At 47.2% G+C, this 19,016-nt stretch overlaps 1 protein-coding gene across 1 annotated transcript in view; it reads right to left on the bottom strand.

Annotated features, from left to right (window-relative positions):
- Positions 1-711: 711 nt before the first annotated feature.
- Positions 712-19,016, bottom strand: part of lamb2l (laminin, beta 2-like) — a 112,782-nt gene continuing 94,477 nt past the window's right edge. The window contains exons 25-35 of the mRNA XM_080763692.1: positions 18,873-18,969; positions 18,240-18,645; positions 16,431-16,615; positions 15,011-15,258; positions 12,687-12,908; positions 11,586-11,730; positions 9,669-9,876; positions 7,427-7,568; positions 5,170-5,346; positions 3,847-4,012; positions 712-2,450 (exon numbers count right to left, since the gene is read on the bottom strand). Coding sequence (XP_080619818.1) covers positions 2,317-2,450; positions 3,847-4,012; positions 5,170-5,346; positions 7,427-7,568; positions 9,669-9,876; positions 11,586-11,730; positions 12,687-12,908; positions 15,011-15,258; positions 16,431-16,615; positions 18,240-18,645; positions 18,873-18,969 — 2,130 coding nt within the window. The 3' untranslated portion in view covers positions 712-2,316. The remainder of the gene's footprint in view (positions 2,451-3,846; positions 4,013-5,169; positions 5,347-7,426; positions 7,569-9,668; positions 9,877-11,585; positions 11,731-12,686; positions 12,909-15,010; positions 15,259-16,430; positions 16,616-18,239; positions 18,646-18,872; positions 18,970-19,016) is intronic.

The following is a 19,016-nucleotide window of genomic DNA, read 5'->3' as shown; positions in this document are numbered from 1 at the left end:
TAGGAATGGTATTTAATTACAAGAATAGAAGTACACATTTGTATTTACTCAACAACCATATTTTGTAACAAAAATAAACAGTGATATTTGTCGGTTCATTCTTCCTGTCACATCATTGTCAATATTACTCTCAATAGGAATGTTGCATTGTGGCATTTTAAGTACTGGGGCCGAGAAAAGTATATATCAAATTCCTCAAAACATAATGTTATATATTTCCTCTCATTAACTCAGAAACTCAATTATGGACACACAGTATAGTATACAATAATGATAAATTCTGTTTTTATAGCTTAAAGACATAGACACCTGGGGGGGGCTCTATTTTTGTCACTGCTAAAGCCCTTATCCCTAAACTTCTTTGCTTTTTGCTAAACATTTTTGAACAGTTAAAATGGCCAGTCTACAAGCTCACAACGTGTAAATGTAGACTCTAGCCTGGTTAATAAACCAGACCGAATCAGCCGTTGGCAAAAAAAGAAATTGCCTGCCGGCGGATTACGGTCTGGAGAGGCTCAATTGTACGCCCATTTCCTACACCAGAGAAATGGGGCGGCCAATCGGGACACGGTATGCAATATGGGCGGGCTTTGTTACAGTGACTTTCAATGTTTGAGACCTTTGACTGACAGTAGCTCTGACCAATTGCGTCAAAGAGAAAATGTTTCAACCCGCAGCCCTGGAAATGAAATCCAAGCTGAGCCTCCCCAGACTAATATCCCGCGGTCCGTTGCGATATTAGTCTGGTTTAATAACCAGGCTATGTAGACTCTACATCGAATAGATCAGCTATCCTCTATTGTAGAGGCTAGCTGAACTATTAAAAACATAAGTTTAGGGATAAGGGGTTTAGCGGTGAAAGAAATGGAGCCCCCTGGTGGTGTGATATATCCTTGGGTCAACAGTGACACCTGGTGGTGGTCAACGGGAATACAGTAGTGAACAGAGAAAGACATCTCTGTGGAACAGTAGTTGGCATTGTATCGGTAGAACATAAAATGCTATATCTTGCACCCTTTATCACTGAACTTTTTTGTCTCTTTTTTTTTATTTTTTTTACTATTTTGAGAAACATTTTAAAATAGTTAAAATAGCCGATCTACAAGCTCACGACGTGTCGATGTAGATCGGCTAGGTTAACAATTAAAAAAATGTTTTTTTTTTAAGATAGTAAAATATGGCTTATAAGTTTAGGAATAGAGAGTAAGGTATGCCCAAGATAGGGCCCTTGAGTCTGTAAAACAAAAAAAACAAAAAAAAACATGAGGTTTCAGTGATTTGTGAGTTTTTCTTTTTCATGGGAGTTGTAGTTTTTCCTACCCAGTCACAGCATCAGTAGTATTTGCCATGGAATGAATGAAGGACTACAGCAGCAAAGAGTAAATACTGAGCCCCCGGGGGGGGGGGGTTCCGGGGTCGTCGCCGTCGCTAAAAAGGTCACATTTATTATACTTCGTCGTACGACCGCATCGTACGACCTCAATGATGTACACAAACAGGGGTCATCAACATGTTTAAAACACAATTAAAATTCTAGATCTTCTGTTTTACACACCATCATAACGTGCTTATTTTGGTCATTAAAGACCCAATTACTGAGTGTCAATAAGTCTCCAGGTTTTCTTCAGAATGTGTATGACACTTATTTACTACGACACTATGGCATATTTATAGGAGACCAACTAGTACTAGTGGTTCTCAAATGTTTTATTTGCAAGGACCCCCCCCCCCCCCTTAGCTCTGAGAGTGTACAAATGCGGTGACATTTGTACACTCTCAGAGTTATTGACCTGTTATGGTCGTATTAAATAATGTTTTTATCCCACGATTTTGTAACCCATTTTTAATTTCTGTGTCAAATTATCTAATGTGATCCTGGGCTCTCTACACACCCTCCGACCCAACCTGGGGAGAGCAACGGACTTGAACTCATGCTTCCTTTCATGCCTGAGTGTCCAAGTTGCTCCTTTACACCTGACAGGGAGGGAGTTTCCCTGGTTGGACGTCGTAGCGCGTGGAAGGAACACGTTATTCCAACCAGTTCCTTTCCCCTCCATCAGGCGCCCCGGCTGGCCAGGGGGAGGCAGTATAGAGACCAGGATTCTATTCATAAAGTTTCTGTTTTTTATAGATATTATTCTCCACTCCTTTTTGTATGTCTGTGGGCAAAAAAAACTAAATTTAAGTTTGACAAAAATGTCCACCACAAGCCATCATGGCACTAGTGACCGACCGACCGACCCCTGCGTAACAAAGCTACATTCCCACGGTTGTCGTGCGACACGGTTGTGCGACAAAGCACATAAATAACCTTAACTAACAGTTGCTGTACTTGTGCACCTGCTCGCGGATCTCGTTCTGTACCGTCGTGGCGTTCCTCTCTAGCTCGGCCAGCTCGTCTCGCTGCCGCTGCATTCGCTGCTCGTTGGTCTTGAACTTTCTCTCCAGCTCTGGAAACACAGACAACGACAGCATAGCACCGACGTCAGGACGTGGTTTAAAACGACAGTATAACACCAACGGCATATATGGGGGACAAGGGGAGAGCAACCTAGTCCCCATATATGGGGGACAAGGGGAGAGCAACCTAGTCCCCATATATGGGGGACAAGGGGAGAGCAACCTAGTCCCCATATATGGGGGACAAGGGGAGAGCAACGGACTTGAACTCATGCTTCCTTCATGCCCGAGTGTCCAAGTCTCTCCTTTACACCTGACAGGGGGGAGTTTCCCTGGTTGGACGTAGCGCGTGGAAGGAACACGTTATTCCAACCAGTTCCTTTCCCCTCCATCAGGCGCCCCGGCTGGCCAGGGGGAGGCAGTTTAGAGACCAGGACCTTCTAGCTGTGAGGCGACAGCACTACCCACTGTGCCACCGTGCCCTATTTCACCGAGCCTATTTCAACCAATGACTTGGTCAGAAGAACTGTACCTGTAGTAATATAAACATTTCATTCCACTTCTGTCTTTTTTCTTCTTTTTTGAGCGACTCCTCTGAGTACCACCAGAGGGGGCTCAAGTACCACTAGTGGTACAAGTACCAGTGGTTGGGAAACCTCTGTTTTAAAGCATTATGTTATGCTTTAAGCTATTGAAAAATAGCAGATCGACGGACATAGAAACATAGGGACATAGAAACATAGGGACATAGAAACATAGGGACATAGAAACATAGGGACATAGAAACATAGGGACATAGAAACATAGGGACATAGAAACATAGGGACATAGAAACATAGGGACATAGAAACATAGGGACATAGAAACATAGGGACATAGAAACATAGGGACATAGAAACATAGGGACATAGAAACATAGGGACATAGAAACATAGGGACATAGAAACATAGGGACATAGAAACATAGGGACATAGAAACATAGGGTCTTTCAGGAAACTGTCATGATTTAGAAGGCATTTGTAGAATCGTCCTCAGGTCTAAATGGGTATTATTAACACATTTTGGACTGAGGTCGATTAAAAAAAAAAAAAAAAAAGATCTGAAAAACGCCATGTTTCTATGTTTCAGTGGTGCTCAACCTTTTTCATGTCAAGGACCCCCAGAATTATCTCCATTGGTCCACACGGACCCCCCATCTCAAAATATGTAGTTCCAGGGATCCCCCAGAAGCTAATATTTTAGTTAAAAATGTTCGCTCTGAAATATATTTTCAATGATTTGCGCCACATTTTAACAATTTCCCCCAAAAATAGCAGATCTACAAGCTCGTAGCGCGCCACTCGATGGAGCGCTACGAGCTTGTAGATCTGCTATTTTTCAATAGCTAAAGCATAACATAATGCTTAAAACACCAACAGGGTTTCCCGCCCAGAATGGGTACTCACTCTTGAGTTGGTCTATGCCCTTGTTGGCCTTGCTGAGGAGATCTTCTGCGTCTTTCTTGAGGTCCTTGGCCTTCTGGTTGACACTGCCCAGGCCTTCCGCCTCCCCGCCCAGAGACTGCACTTTCATCTGGAGCTCCTTGTAGCGTCCCTCCGTCTCGTTCAGCCGCTGCGTGGTGGGAGAGGACAGGAACACAGCCAACAAATACATCACCACACACACTCATAACATGCTCTCTTCATATTCCATAAATATATACTACACCCTAAATGGCCTCGCAAACGTGAAGCGAGAAATGCAGGTGTTACAATTTACAATTTTAGGCATTTATCAGACGCTCTTAATCCAGAGCGACTTACATTTAAGCAAGAACAAAAAAGCATGGGAATACATCACATAAAAACATTTATCATGAAACATGCGTAAGCTAAGAAAGTAACAGTGGAATATCTATATAATGAAGCTATACATATAAACTATACATATATACTATACTATTCTATACACATGTACTATGACGTGCTATGACTACATACAATGCAATTATAGTGCTGTCTACATAACATGCTGTGAGTCTGTATCAAATGCTATCTAAGTCTACAGAAATGCTATCTAAGGGGCGTTGTTGCCTGGATCAACACTGGTCTCCTCCAGGTCTGTTGAAGAGCGGCGCGACAACGAAAGCATAAAAAAATAAGCTAAACAGAATCCAGGTCTGGTGGGGGGGGGGGGGGGGGGGGGGGGGGGCGTGTGCACGTAATGAGCACACGCGAGCACACCTCACAATATAATACTCATTATTTCATAAACCACCTAACTCCAAAATGTTCATTTTTCAGGAGAGAAAAAAAACATCCAGCTCAAGTGGAGTTAGGAGGTATTTTGTCGAAGAGCTTTTCACTCCCTCCCACAGCCTCCCACTGCCTCCCACTCCCTCCCACTCCCTCCCACAGCCTCCCACTCCCTCCCACTCCCTCCCACTGCCTCCCACTCCCTCCCACTGCCTCCCACTCCCTCCCACAGCCTCCCACTCCCTCCCACTGCCTCCCACTCCCTCCCACTCCCTCCCACAGCCTCCCACTCCCTTCCACTCCCTCCCACTGCCTCCCACTCCCTCCCACTCCCTCCCACTGCCTCCCACTCCCTCCCACTGCCTCCCACTCCCTCCCACTCCCTCCCACCGCCTCCCACTCCCTCCCACCGCCTCCCACCGCCTCCCACTCCCTCCCACTGCCTCCCACTCCCTCCCACAGCCTCCCACTGCCTCCCACTGCCTCCCACTGCCTCCCACAGCCTCCCACTCCCTCCCACTGCCTCCCACTCACATGCTTCAAGGAGGACGCCAGGTGCGTGGCGTTGCCGGCCAGCGCCTTGGCCTCCTTGGCCATGGCCCGGTTCTGCTCCGTCTTGCTGCGCAGAGCCTCCACGCCCATGGAGAGGTTGGCCAGACGCATCATGGCCTCCATCTGCTTGTCCTCCAGCTGCTGCAGCCTCGTCTCCACCTGGAAGGTGGAGTTTCACATTAACGGTGTTGTTTTTGGTAGCAACATTTTGAGTTTTAGTTTTAGTCATATAGTCTTTGGAATAGTTTTCATTTAGTTTTTAGTCACATTTTAGTCACCTGGAATGTGTTTGGTGTTAGTCTAGTTTTAGTCGACTTTAATGTCATGATATTTCAGTCGACTAAATCTACAGTTGATTTAGTCGACTTTGGTGGGCACTGATGACGTCGTAAGGACTGTTTTTTACACTTGCTGAAAATAGCCGATCTGCAAGCACACAACGCGGCGCGCTGTGACTAGGGTTGGGATTCGGAACCGGGTCCATTTCAGACCCGGTTCCGACATTGCGGATCCGGAGCCGGTTCCATCGTTTTTTTATTAACGGTTCCCCAAACGTATCTCATCAGTTGTCATTTAGCTCCGCTGTGTCTGTGCATGCATGCAAGCAGAGCCTGTGGTGACGTCACCCCACCTACATGAGTGAGTGGGGTCGGGGGGGAGGATACGCCCACTGTTCTGTGCATTCAGCGACCGCCGCGGAGCGAGTGGGACAGTATGTCGAAGAGATCTCCAAAGTGTGGTTAACAGAGAGGGAAACGACCGAGGCTGAGCACGCAAAGTGCAATAAATGCGATAGTTGCCAGCAAAGGTTGTTGCAACTTGTACCACGTCCACATTGAGGAAACATCTCAAAATCAATATGCCTACTCATCGCGTTTGTGAGCCATGCGGAAAGCCGTGCCCGCTCTCCCCGCAGCTCCACCACAGCCGGCGGGGGACGATCTGATGCAAGGCTGGTTTACTTTCCCCAGGCTAGTAACGTAATGGAAAATAAAAACTACTAACGTCTACAGAGCTTTTCATTAGGCGTATTGTACAACTGTATTTTATGAATCACGTTAACTATAGAGCCAAATCAATTTGTCTGCACTTACTTTTACAACTTATAAGCGACTCGATCAATTGCTTTTGATTTGGCTCTAAATTAATCGCGTGGCTGTTGAGAGCCCAGCGTTTAGGAGGTGCATATACCTCCATAGATTGATTATTTTATAAACAATTTGCAGAAAAAAGCACAGGAACGTAGCATACAGTTCAATACAAGGTCTGTTTGAGGATTTTATAATCCAATAAAGCACTATGGCTTGTTTCCATTAGGGTAAGGGTACATTAAAGACAACATTTTTCACTACAACAATATCATTAATGTGTACTGTATATTTAATATACAGTACAAATTGCAACAATGATATTGTTGTGGTGGCTAGCTGCTGCTGGTGGTGAAGTTTAAATAATAGTGCCACCTCATAATTGTAAAGTGCATTTTCAATAATTTGAATGAATGAATTTGTGTTTATTATGTACTTGGTTAGGTTAGTTATAATATAAGCATAATCTATGTCAGAAAAAGGGGAAATAAATAATATTAGGATCCGTTAAGGGAACCGTTAGGAACCGGAACCGTTAAGAGGGATCCGGGAAGGATCCGGAACCGTTAAAATCCTAACGAATCCCAACCCTAGCTGTGACGCGTTGTGAGCTTGACGATCTGCTATTTTCAGCATGCAACCAAGGGTAAAATGACTTATACTGGATCTCTTGTCCACTAGTCCCTTACTAACATTTTAGTCTAGTTTTTATTTGTTGACGAAATTGTCAGTATATTTAGTCTTAGTTTTAGTCATCATAGCTTAGTTTTCATTTAGTTTTCTTCAGTGGAAAAAGGTAGTCGACGAACATTTTTCGTCTTTGTTTTAGTCGACGAAAACAACACTGGTTCACAATCATAAGTCCCCAAATATCCAAACATTGAAACATACACAGGCAAGGAAAAACACGTCACTACACCACCGGGAATTTGTTAATTCACCCACCACACGCACGCACGCACACGCACACACACACACACACACACACACACACACACACACACACACACACACACACACACACACACACACACACACACACACACACACACACACACACACACACACACACACACACACACACACACACACACACACACACACACACAGAGAGAGAGAGGCGGTCGACAGCAGCAGTGCTCGTTGCATACCGTGGCTGTTGCGTTGCGCGTGCTGTTGAGGTTGTCCAGGGCGTTCTCCAGGGCCTTCCTGGCCTCCTCTATGGCCTTCTTAGACTCGTCCAACGCCAGCTTGGTGGAGTTGCCCTTGTCCTTCACCCCCTCTGCTCTCCTCCTACACACAGATATATAGTCTGTTAGAGGTCTTGTCCTTCACCCCCTCTGCTCTCCTCCTACACACAGATGTATATAGTCTGTTAGAGGTCTTGTCCTTCACCCCCTCTGCTCTCCTCCTACACACAGATATATAGTCTGTTAGAGGTCTTGTCCTTCACCCCCTCTGCTCTCCTCCTACACACAGATGTATATAGTCTGTTAGAGGTCTTGTCCTTCACCCCCTCTGCTCTCCTCCTACACACAGATATATATAGTCTGTTAGAGGTCTTGTCCTTCACCCCCTCTGCTCTCCTCCTACACACAGATATATAGTCTGTTAGAGGTCCCTTGTCCTTCACCCCCTCTGCTCTCCTTCTACACACAGATATATATAGTCTGTTAGAGGTCTTGTCCTTCACCCCCTCTGCTCTCCTCCTACACACAGAGATATATAGTCTGTTAGAGGTCTTGTCCTTCACCCCCTCTGCTCTCCTCCTACACACAGATGTATAGTCTGTTAGAGGTCTTGTCCTTCACCCCCTCTGCTCTCCTCCTACACACAGATATATATAGTCTGTTAGAGGTCTTGTCCTTCACCCCCTCTGCTCTCCTCCTACACACAGATATATAATCCGTTAGAGGTCTTGTCCTTCACCCCCTCTGCTCTCCTCCTACACACAGAGATATGATCCGTTAGAGGTCTGCTGTTCCCTTGTCCTTCACCCCCTCTGCTCTCCTCCTACACACAGAGAGTCCGTTAGAGGTCTGCTGTTCGTTCTGACAAGGGGAGCGATACTTCAAAAGTGAGAGCCCCTCTAGCACAACGCAAGGCATATAACGGGTGAAAGAAATAATATCTTGCTCCCTCTTTTGCAATTTGGTTTTTACAATTCGTCCCTCGATCCCTCTGACCGGACGGCAGTATTTGTTTTCCTTTAAAAAAAATTTGCATTTCTGTACTTTTTCCACCACATGCCTCTCTTCTGCCTGCACACCCTGCCTCCCTCCCACTCGGCATCTTTGGCCCCTGTGGAGCAGGGGAAATCAACACTCCCTCCCTCCCTCCCTCCCACTGCCTCCCTCCCACTGCCTCCCACTGCATCCCTCCCTCCTTCCCACTAACCTCGCCTCACCAGGCTTTCCACCACCTCGGAGGAAAGCCTTTCAAAAGTCCGTATGATCCTGTCGGGAGCGGATATGGTTACGTCATGTTGTAGTATTGTTTTGTAGTCGACAGGCAGGAACAACAGGCGGCGGCAACTTCCTCCCACCGCCTCCCACTCCCTCCCACTGCCTCCCACCCACTCCCTCCCACTCCCTCCCACTGCCTCCCACTCCCTCCCACTGCCTCCCACTCCCTCCCACTGCCTCCCACTCCCTCCCACAGCCTCCCACTGCCTCCCACTCCCTCCCACCCCCTCCCACCCCCTCCCACTCCCTCCCACTGCCTCCCACTCCCTCCCACTGCCTCCCACTCCCTCCCACTCCCTTCCACAGCCTCCCACTGCCTCCCACCGCCTCCCACCCCCTCCCACTCCCTCCCACTGCCTCCCACCCCCTCCCACTGCCTCCCACTCCCTCCCACCCCCTCCCACCCCCTCCCACTCCCTCCCACTGCCTCCCACCCCCTACCACTCCCTCCCACTGCCTCCCACTCCCTCCCACTGCCTCCCACCCCCTCCCACTCCCTCCCACCGCCTCCCACCCCCTCCCACTCCCTCCAACTCCCTCCAACTCCCTCCCACTGCCTCCCACCCCCTCCCACCGCCTCCCACCGCCTCCCACCCCCTCCCACCGCCTCCCACCGCCTCCCACTGCCTCCCACTCCCTCCCACCGCCTCCCACTCCCTCCCACTGCCTCCCACTGCCTCCCACCCCCTACCACTCCCTCCCACTGCCTCCCACTCCCTCCCACTGCCTCCCACTCCCTCCCACTGCCTCCCACCCCCTCCCACTCCCTCCCACCGCCTCCCACTCCCTCCCACTCCCTCCCACCCCCTCCCACCGCCTCCCACTTCCTCCCACTGCCTCCCACTCCCTCCCACTTCCTCCCACTTCCTCCCACTGCCTCCCACTCCCTCCCACCCCCTCCAACTCCCTCCCACTCCCTCCCACTCACTTGGCGTCCTTGGCCCTGTGGAGCAGGTCCTTGGCCCTGTGCAGCTGCTCCGAGGTGTGGTTGTAGACGCCCTCTATGTGGGTGAGGTTGGCCATGCTGCTGTTGATCTGCTGGATGACCGTGTCCAGGCTGGCCCGGTTGGCGGGCAGCGTGATGGCCAGAACCTGCAGGGCCACCTTCTCGATGCTCTCCGGGTCGGCTCCCTCCTCTGGGCGGGAAGGAAGAGACAGGTCCACCATGGTGTCACGATGTTATTATTATAGCCTGGGGGTCCACCCATGCTTTCTATGGCATAGGATTATTAGCCTGTGGGTCCACCCATGCTTTCTATGGCATATATAGGATTATTAGCCTGGGGGTCCACCCATGCTTTCTATGGCATAGGATTATTAGCCTGTGGGTCCACCCATGCTTTCTATGGCATATAAGGCAGCTCCCCAGCAGGATGCGCCGGGGAGAATCTAGACGCAGCTGCGCGACATGAGACTAATTAATTAGAGCGACAGAGAGAGTGCGGAGTGTGTGTGTGTGTGTGTGTGTGTGTGTGTGTGTGTGTGTGTGTGTGTGTGTGTGTGTGTGCAAAAAAGCTGGCTAAATACTGTTCTGTCTCAGTGGGCAGTCTGTCTGTCTGGAGAAGGCGTTGTTTCATTTATCCCTAGGTGGCTTAAAAAACCCCAAACAAACATCCTGTCTAGTAGTGTCAAGTAATAGTATGTCAACAATCTCTTCTTTTCCCTCTGTGTGTTAAGCATGTGCAGCAGCTATATCTGGTTGGACCATATGATGTATAACCTAATTCTGATCAGTGTTTGGGTCTATTGTATTACGCCTCTTGTGCAGATCCAAATAAAATAATTCAAGTGTGTGTGTGTGTGTGTGTGTGTGTGTGTGTGTGTGTGTGTGTGTGTGTGTGTGTGTGTGTGTGTGTGTGTGTGTGTGTACGTGTGTGCGTCAATTTAACAAAGGTGCAGACGATCAGAAATCAGCAAAGAGTGAGTGACGTTTGCGCTACTCTATGCCGTATTAAAGTGGACTCTTTTTTTCCCCCTGGATATAAAAAAAGTCTGGTTTTCTGAGGCCACTATATTATTACCTGTACAAGATCATACTGTTGTCGGCTTAATCACTGCTATTTCAATTCACGAAAAAGGAACTCAAAGAACACAAAATAATGCTCAAAAGTACAAAATAATTGCATTTCTAGGGCAGCTCAAAGCGCTTTACAATGGTTCGGTCATTCATTCATACATTATTTGGGAGGTGAAGCGGCGTACAGTCGACGCCAGCGTCCTCACTTCCCACATTCACACACCGACGGTGGCGAGCTAGCACCAGTGTAATGTAGAGCGTACGCGCATGGATAAAGTCAATGGCAAACTGAGTTGTTTAACATTGTTTAATACAATCAGACCTTTCTGTTTGCATGTACGGGCTGTCAAGGCCAGAAAGTAGATTTTTTTTGCCCCCTCAGTAGGCGTTCCTGCATAACTTCCGGGTATGACTGTTTTATTTGTGATCATGTAGTTAATGAAACAGTTAAAATTAATTATTGGTGTGTGTGTGTGCAACCCTTTACATACCGGTATATTATAATGTTGATTTAAGCGGGCAACGCACCATAAGTCAGAGCGCGTTGCGTTGGTTACAATAAAAGTTATCTATCGTTATGGCAAGCTAGAACCAACCGACTCATTCAGTCTCTTGCCCAAGGACACTTCGACAGGGTTTCGAACGGCCGACCCAGGGATCATTGGACGACCTGCTCTACCTCCTGAGCCACAGCCAGCCATGACATGGGATGTGGATCTGTGACTGACACTCTAACACTGAACGGCTGTGGCATATTTAAATCAGGATTAATTATTTAATTCTTAATCAGAAAGATATATCATGATTAATGGTCAGGGGTATAAATACCGGTGAGGAAGTCTCTGATCTTCTGGATGAAGTCCTTCAGCTTCTTGTTGGAGTCTTCAAAATGGCCCTTCTTCCTCCGGGCTTTGTCCAGGGTGTCCCTGGCCTGCTTCTTCACCTCCTGGGTCAGCAAGGCCACGTCCTGCAGCTGAGAGAAGAGACATGACACCAAGAGAGAGAAGAGAACATTTAGACCAGTAGAGATGATAACAGTAAAAGTACAGTACATGTGGAGAGACAGCGAGATCCAATTCCGCCGTCCTACCGACCGACCTGCGGCAGAGAAGTTCCCCAGGTTGGCAGAGGAAGTGTAGCGTCCAGGATTACAAAAAAAAAAAAAAGGGTTGCAAAATCGTGGGATGAAAATGATATATACTGTATATATTTAACCCATTTTGGGTGGGAACCTCTCTTGGTGTTTTAGGCTTTAGGTATTGAAGAATAGCAGATCTATAAGATCATAGCCGCGCTACGAGCTTGTAGGTCTGCAATGTTTGAAAAATCGTGAAAACGTGGTGCAAATCTTTGCATATATTCTTTCAGAGCGAACATTTTTAACTCAAATCTTTGCCTCTGGGTGGTCACCTTTTTTTTGGTTAATTTTTTTTGGACCTTTTGGTCCTTGACATGAACATGTTTGAGAACGACTGACATAAGAAACATCGGGTTTTTCAGAAAACTATATATATATAACTCTTATAGAAGACATTTGTAGAATCGTTCTCAGGTCTAAATGGGTTAAAAAATAAAGTGAAACAAATGGCTGGAAAAACCCCATCCAAATCATGGCTCCTGTTTCCATCCAAAACGTCTCTTGCTACACAGTGTTCACCATCAATGACAACATTATCTTTGTCGTCACTTAATTCATAGCCTACATGAGACTAATTAATTAGAGCGACAGAGAGAGAGAGGAGTGTGTGTGTGTGCGTGTGTGCGTCAATTTAACAAAGGTGCAGACGATCAGAAATAAGCAGAGAGTGACGTTTGCGCTACTGTATGCCGAATTGAAGTGGACTCGGTCCCAGACTTTTTTTTCCTCCCTGGAAATAAAAAACGTCTGTGTTTCCGAGGCTACTTAATTCACAGCTTTTAGCAACACACCTTCTTGGCCATGCGCTGCAGCTCCTCGCCAGCGGCGGTCAGGTTGTCGCTGACGTCGCGGGCTCGCCCGAAGGCGCTCAGGGACGTGCTGACCGTGCCGTTGCACCCCTCCCCCCCGCCGCAGTGGTGCTGACCGCGGCCGTCGCGGCATCCCGCGCCGCCACAGCGGCTGGCCGCCGGGCAGCTGCCGTTGGCGCTGGCGTCGCTGTGACCGCCGCACACCTGGGAAGGGGGAGGAGGACGGGTTGTTATAGCCATGGACCTCTGAACAGGCTATATTTACAGCAACATGTCTGGGTCCCCACCCACTCACTCAGGGTTGACGTGTCACACCTGTAGTGATGGGAGGGGCACCAAAATGTGGTGTTTTGATTGGGTAATGGGGGCACTCCCTTAGTATAAAAGTACAAACTTTTGTGTATGTTCATCATGACCTGATGAAGATCAAAATAGATGGAAACGTTGTCAGTATTTCAATAAAGAACGTCTTGCTTATACCTGTGTTGTGCAACAGGGCTCCATCCAATCTACTAGCCATGGACCTCACCCATTGTACCTATATACAGGTTTAATGTTTGTTTTTAGTTCAATGTTTCTTTCAAAAACGCCATCGACAATGAAGGGAAAATGTACTCATCTCGTACATTTAAAATCATCTTGTCCCTAACACAAACATTAAAACTGTTTAGTAGCCATAAACGTCAAGACGTCTAATTGCCTACTAAGTAATGGATGCCACGGGCGTCAAGACGTCTTCCCTTGGGATTTTTATTTTATTTTTTTATCCATATTTTGAAAGTTCCTCTAATCTGGTGTACAGGTGATGACATTCACATTACATGCATAATAGAATGACAAATTATTTCTCTCTTTATAATGGGAGAATTGGCACTCCGAGCCTAAACTGGTGACCACCAGGTGGCGCTGAAGAATGCCATTAACAATAAAGAAAATGTAATGTTTGTGTTGGCACCGTTTTGTAATCAACATGAGCTAGACTTTATAATTATATTAGTGCCCCTCACTTCACACGGGTGTGATTTTTATACAGTATCATGTATTAGGATAATCATAAATACATTGATAATCCTACACATACAGACAGTATGTGACCGGATTTGACTGAGAGACTGCCATCGCGCAGATTCCAGCTCTTCACATACTAGAGCATGTCTGAAATAAGTGTCAGAGCTGAAATCCACATGTAAATATGAAATAAATGCTTAAACATGTAGCTAGGTGTAATTAGATTTCAAGCCTGTTTTCTCAACTCGCTGTTTCTCTGCAAGACATTACTCTATAAGCCATATATATCTCCAACACTGGTGGGTCAAACTGAACAACCCAATATGTCAATTTGAAGCTATGATTCCCTGCTTTCATATGACATGAAAAAATTAAAGAAAATCCAATGGCAGTCCCTCAGTCAAATGTGGTCACATATTCTTTCACAGTGAACGCTTTAAACTCAAATCAGATGGGGGGTCCTCGGCCAATTAAATATAATTCTGGGTGTCGTTGACATGAAAATGTTTGAGAACAACTGAACTGACACACAAACACAGGGTTTTTCAGAACAACTGTCAGGATTTAGAAGACATTATAGTAGAATCTGTTCTCAGGTCTAAATGGGTTGACCAGTTTGGGTTTAGACCTGAGACCAGATTCCAAAAACAATCTTCTAAATCATAACAGTTTTCTGAAAAAGCCATGTTTCTATGTCAGTGGTTCTTCGATTTTTCAAAAAATAGCAGACCTACAAGCTCGTAGCGCGCCACTCGGTGGCGCGCTACGAGCTTGTAGATCTGATATTTTTCAATAGCTATAAAGCATAACATGATGCCAACACCAAAAGGGGTTCCTCTCGCCACAGAATGAGGTTAAAGGGACACTTCACCCTTTTTGCAAAAGAATATATGTTAATGACGTTTAGAAGCTTTAGAACACTTTCCTGGGGGTCTTTATGTGTGTAATATGTGGTTTTAGATATTTTAGATTGTAGCAGTGAGCCTGTTGTCTCTGATGTCATGGACACTGGGCTCACTTCCTTCCTGGACTACATGTTGTCTCAGTAAGACAGCTCTCCCCCCTATCCACAAGGAGGAGCAGTGCACCAAAGAATTATGGGAATTGTAGTCCAGGAAGGAAGTGAGCCCAGTGTCCATGACATCAGAGACAACAGGCTCACTGCTACAATCTAAAATATCTAAAACCACATATTACACACATAAAGACCCCCAGGAGTGTGTTCTAAAGCTTCTAAACGTCATTAACATATATTTTTTTGCAAAAAGGGTGAAGTGTCCCTTTAAGAGAGCCCATACCTTGTGACTGAGGTGATGGACCTTCTTGTCCATGTCGTGGGCTTTGTGCTCCAGCTCGTCCAGGGACCTCGTGTGCGCCGCCGCCGTACGGAGGAACTGGTCCTTCCTGGCGTCCAGCAGGCCTTGGGTAAACTTCCGGGCCGCCTTGGACTGGCCCACGGCGCTGGACGGGCCCGACACCGAGGCGTTGCACCGACGCTCCGCCTCCGACGACTCACGGAAGTACTTCTTCACGTTCTCATACTTATCTGGGAGGGAATAGAAAAGGAATGGACAAACGAGAGAAAGAAAGAAAAAGAAAGAAAATTGTTATTTTGTGGGATTACTATAGGCATGTTAAGGACTGTATTTACAGGGCCTGGCCAAGAGGGGGCACAAGTACACCAGACTGGGATAAGGCAGTTTGTATAGTCAGACGGTTGCCTCTCTCAATGTTCTAATGCTTCCGTCATACAGTCTGGAGGAACGGAAGCTCTATGAGTAATCCCCCCCATAGGGGGAATATAGATCGCCTCGTATAAGAACTGTGTTTTAAAAATAAACATGTCACCCCGGCCGTTTCACTCATATGGATATGAAGAATCAACTGACTGAGAGAAAACGCTAATGTTACTGCTACTGAATTAGTTACATTTTCGCTAGAAACAGACTGTATCATATATGAGTGACTGACTGTAGCAAACAATGCTGACAATAACGCTGAGACAGCTTGTCCGTGATCAGTCCGTGCCTTGGAAATAAACAAGAAGTCTATTGATTACGTAGTCATTGTGTGGCGTCTGTCTTCAGTATTCAAGTTACTACAGAAAGAAAGAAAGAAAGAAAGAAAGGTTGTGATGGTGCGTGCCGTGAACGTTTAATCACCAGTGAAGCCTGAGGTGAGGTAGTTCTAAATGGGTTTAACCCATTCTGACCTGAGATCAGATTCATACGAGGTTTCCACTTGACACACACTGGTCTGATGAACCCATTCTGACCTGAGATCAGATTCTAAAAAATGTCAGTCGCTCTTTGATTTTTGAAAAATAGCAGACCTACAAGCTCGTAGCGCGCCACTCGGTGGCGCGCTATGAGCTTGTAGATCTGCTATTTTTCAATAGCTAAAGCATAACATGATGTTAATACCAAAATGGGTTCCCGTTCAGAATGGGTGTAATCACCAGTGAAGCCTGAGGTGAGGTAGTTCTAAATGGGTTTAATCACCAGTGAAGCCTGAGGTGAGGTAGTTCTAAATGGGTTTAATCACCAGTGAAGCCTGAGGTGAGGTAGTTCTAAATGGGTTTAATCACCAGTGAAGCCTGAGGTGAGGTAGTTCTAAATGGGTTTAATCACCAGTGAAGCCTGAGGTGAGGTAGTTCTAAATGGGTGTAATCACCAGTGAAGCCTGAGGTGAGGTATAGTTCTAAATGGGTTTAATCACCAGTGAAGCCTGAGGTGAGGTAGTTCTCCAGCTGCCTGCGTTTCCCTCCCAGGGTGCCGTTGACGGCCCTCAGCTCTCCCTCCAGAGAGGTCAGCGTGTCCCGCAGGGTCTCGTCCCTCTCCGCCACGCCCTGGAGCTCCTGGACCGCGCTCATCAGACGGCCGTCCGTCAGGGCGATCTCAGCCCTGCCGTGGGAGACAATTTACAATTTAGGCATTTATCAGACGCTCTTAATCCAGAGCGACTTACATTAAGCAAGAACAAAAAAGCATGGGAATACATCACATAAAAAGCATTTATCATGAAACATGCGTAAGCTAAGAAAACAGTGCAATATATAATGAACTATACATGATATATACTACTAATGCTATACATAATGTACTATGACGTGCTATGACTACATACAATGCAATTATAGTGCTGTCTACATAACATGCTATAAGTCTGTATCAAAAACAGACAGGGGGTGGGGTAAGTGCTATGGGGCCATGATGGAGTCTGAAAAGGTGGGTTTTCAGACTACGGCGGAAGATTGGGAGTGATGCTGCAGTTCTAGGAGGTGGTACAGTACAGTGTTGATTTTTTTTGACAAACAAATTTGGATTTTTTTCCCCTTTTTTCTCTTGAATAGTTTTCGTTTAGTTTCAGTCACATTTTTAGTCACCTGGATTGTTTTAGTGTCTAGTTTTAGTCGACGAAAATGTCATGAGACGCTCTATATGGTCCTGTTACCCAGGGGGTCCTTGAGGGAGTTCCAGGGGGTCCCACCCAGCTAAATGATAGTTGGAAACCAAATGGACATTTATCGGTCTGTAACTCTGAGAGTGTACAAATGGAACCAAAATGGCTCTCAGAGTTAAATTAACATTGATTTTACAATATAAATTGGGGGGTCTCAGAGATAGAAATTCCATCAAATGGGGGGTCCGTAGTAACCTGACGCTGCCAGATCCAAGAAGCTTGCTACACAAATTTGTTTCACAGCTTATTGGGATCTGGGATCGCGGAAGCAAATTCGATGACGGGGCTGTTCCTTTTTTTCAAGATACTTGGTAGATGATTGGATGGGACCGTCTGTCTATCACCGTGTGGGCGTGCAAACACAACCAATCATATTGACGTGTCTATATAGCTTCACATCCGGTTTCGCACATATCCCGCCCTTAGCTCACGCTGATTGGTTCGGTACGGAACGGATTGGTGTTAGCTCAACTCCATCTGGCAGCGTCAGGTTAGGTCCGTAGCCTAATGCAGGTCAAACTGGTTGAGAATCACTGCTAGAGCAAAATCTTCTCTTAAAAAAAAAAAAACTCTTATGGGGGGGTCCCTTGCATATCTTTTCAAATGGGGGTCTGCGGGAAAATAGGTGTCAATTTGGGGGTCTATAGACCGTCGCAGTCCCGCCCCGTTTCAGAACGGCGAGTGGCCCAGGAAATGATTCTCCATTCATTTTGCCCATAGGCTTTTCAAAAAGTATTTATTTAAAGACGGTTACGCCGCGGACAAAGCCAACTCGGATCGTGACAAATCATGACAACAATTACAATGTTTTGGGCCGATCAAATAATTAGTAAGAAGAAAAACAAAACAAATAGTGTTGTAACCTGCCTTTATTTTCATCTCTCAAATGATTTGATCAGCACAAAATATTGTGTTTGTTGTCATGATTTGTCGCGGCGTAACCGTCTTTAAATAAATACTTTTTGAAAAGCCTATCAGGAAAATGAACGAGGAATTCACTTCTGGTTCTAGCGTGGTCAAGAAAGGGGGCGGGACTGCTGTTAAACAGTCTAATATAATAATCACCTGAGGTCGTCGATGCTCTGTCCGATCAGCTGATGCAGGCGCTCGCTGTCTCCTCCTCCTCCGGTCAGCAGGAGGTCCTGGACCGTCCTCAGCTTCCTCTCCAGGTCGCGGAGGCGTGCGTTACCGACGCCCCCCCCCGTGGCCTCCCCCTCCCCCGGGGGCGGCCTCTCCTGGCCGATGCGGTCGGCGGCGTCTCGGAGCCGCTCCAGGTGCGTCCGGATCTGCCGCACGGCCTCGTCCCACAGCGCGAAGCAGGGGTGGCAGGGCGCGCACGCCGGGAACACGCCCGTGTGGCCGCGCGCGCACTCGTCGCAGCGGCGGCCGGCCGCGCCCTGGCGGCACTCGCAGGCGCCCGACGCGCGGTCGCACTGCGCCGTCTCCGAGCCCAGGTGGTGACAGCTGCACTCTGGAGGGGGGGGGGGGAGGGAGGAGGGGAGAGGGGGGGGGGAGAGGGGGGAGGAGGGGGAGAGTGGGGAGAGATGGGGGGACAGGGGGGAGAGGAGAGGTTGGTGTGCGGAGATAAGCGGTCGTGTGAGAGGAGATGAGATGGGCCTGGTTCAGCTAAAGCATTTTGTAATATCCTTTAGCTGTTGAAAAATACGCACACACACACACGCGTTTTAGATGAGTTACCTTCGCAGCGCACCCGTGGGTCTCCCCAGTGGAACTGTTCACACTCATTACAGCGTTTCCCCCCGAAGCCTGGACTACAGTAACACTGACCTGAGAACTACAGATGAGAGAGAGACTACAGGTTAACACAACAGAGAATCAGAG

This window comes from Protomyctophum bolini, assembly GCF_963924005.1.
Source record: "Protomyctophum bolini genome assembly, chromosome: 5".
In the NCBI taxonomy this organism is placed as follows: Eukaryota; Metazoa; Chordata; class Actinopteri; order Myctophiformes; family Myctophidae; genus Protomyctophum; species Protomyctophum bolini.
Note: the sequence above shows the minus strand (reverse complement) of the source record. Positions and strands in the feature narration are given on the sequence as shown.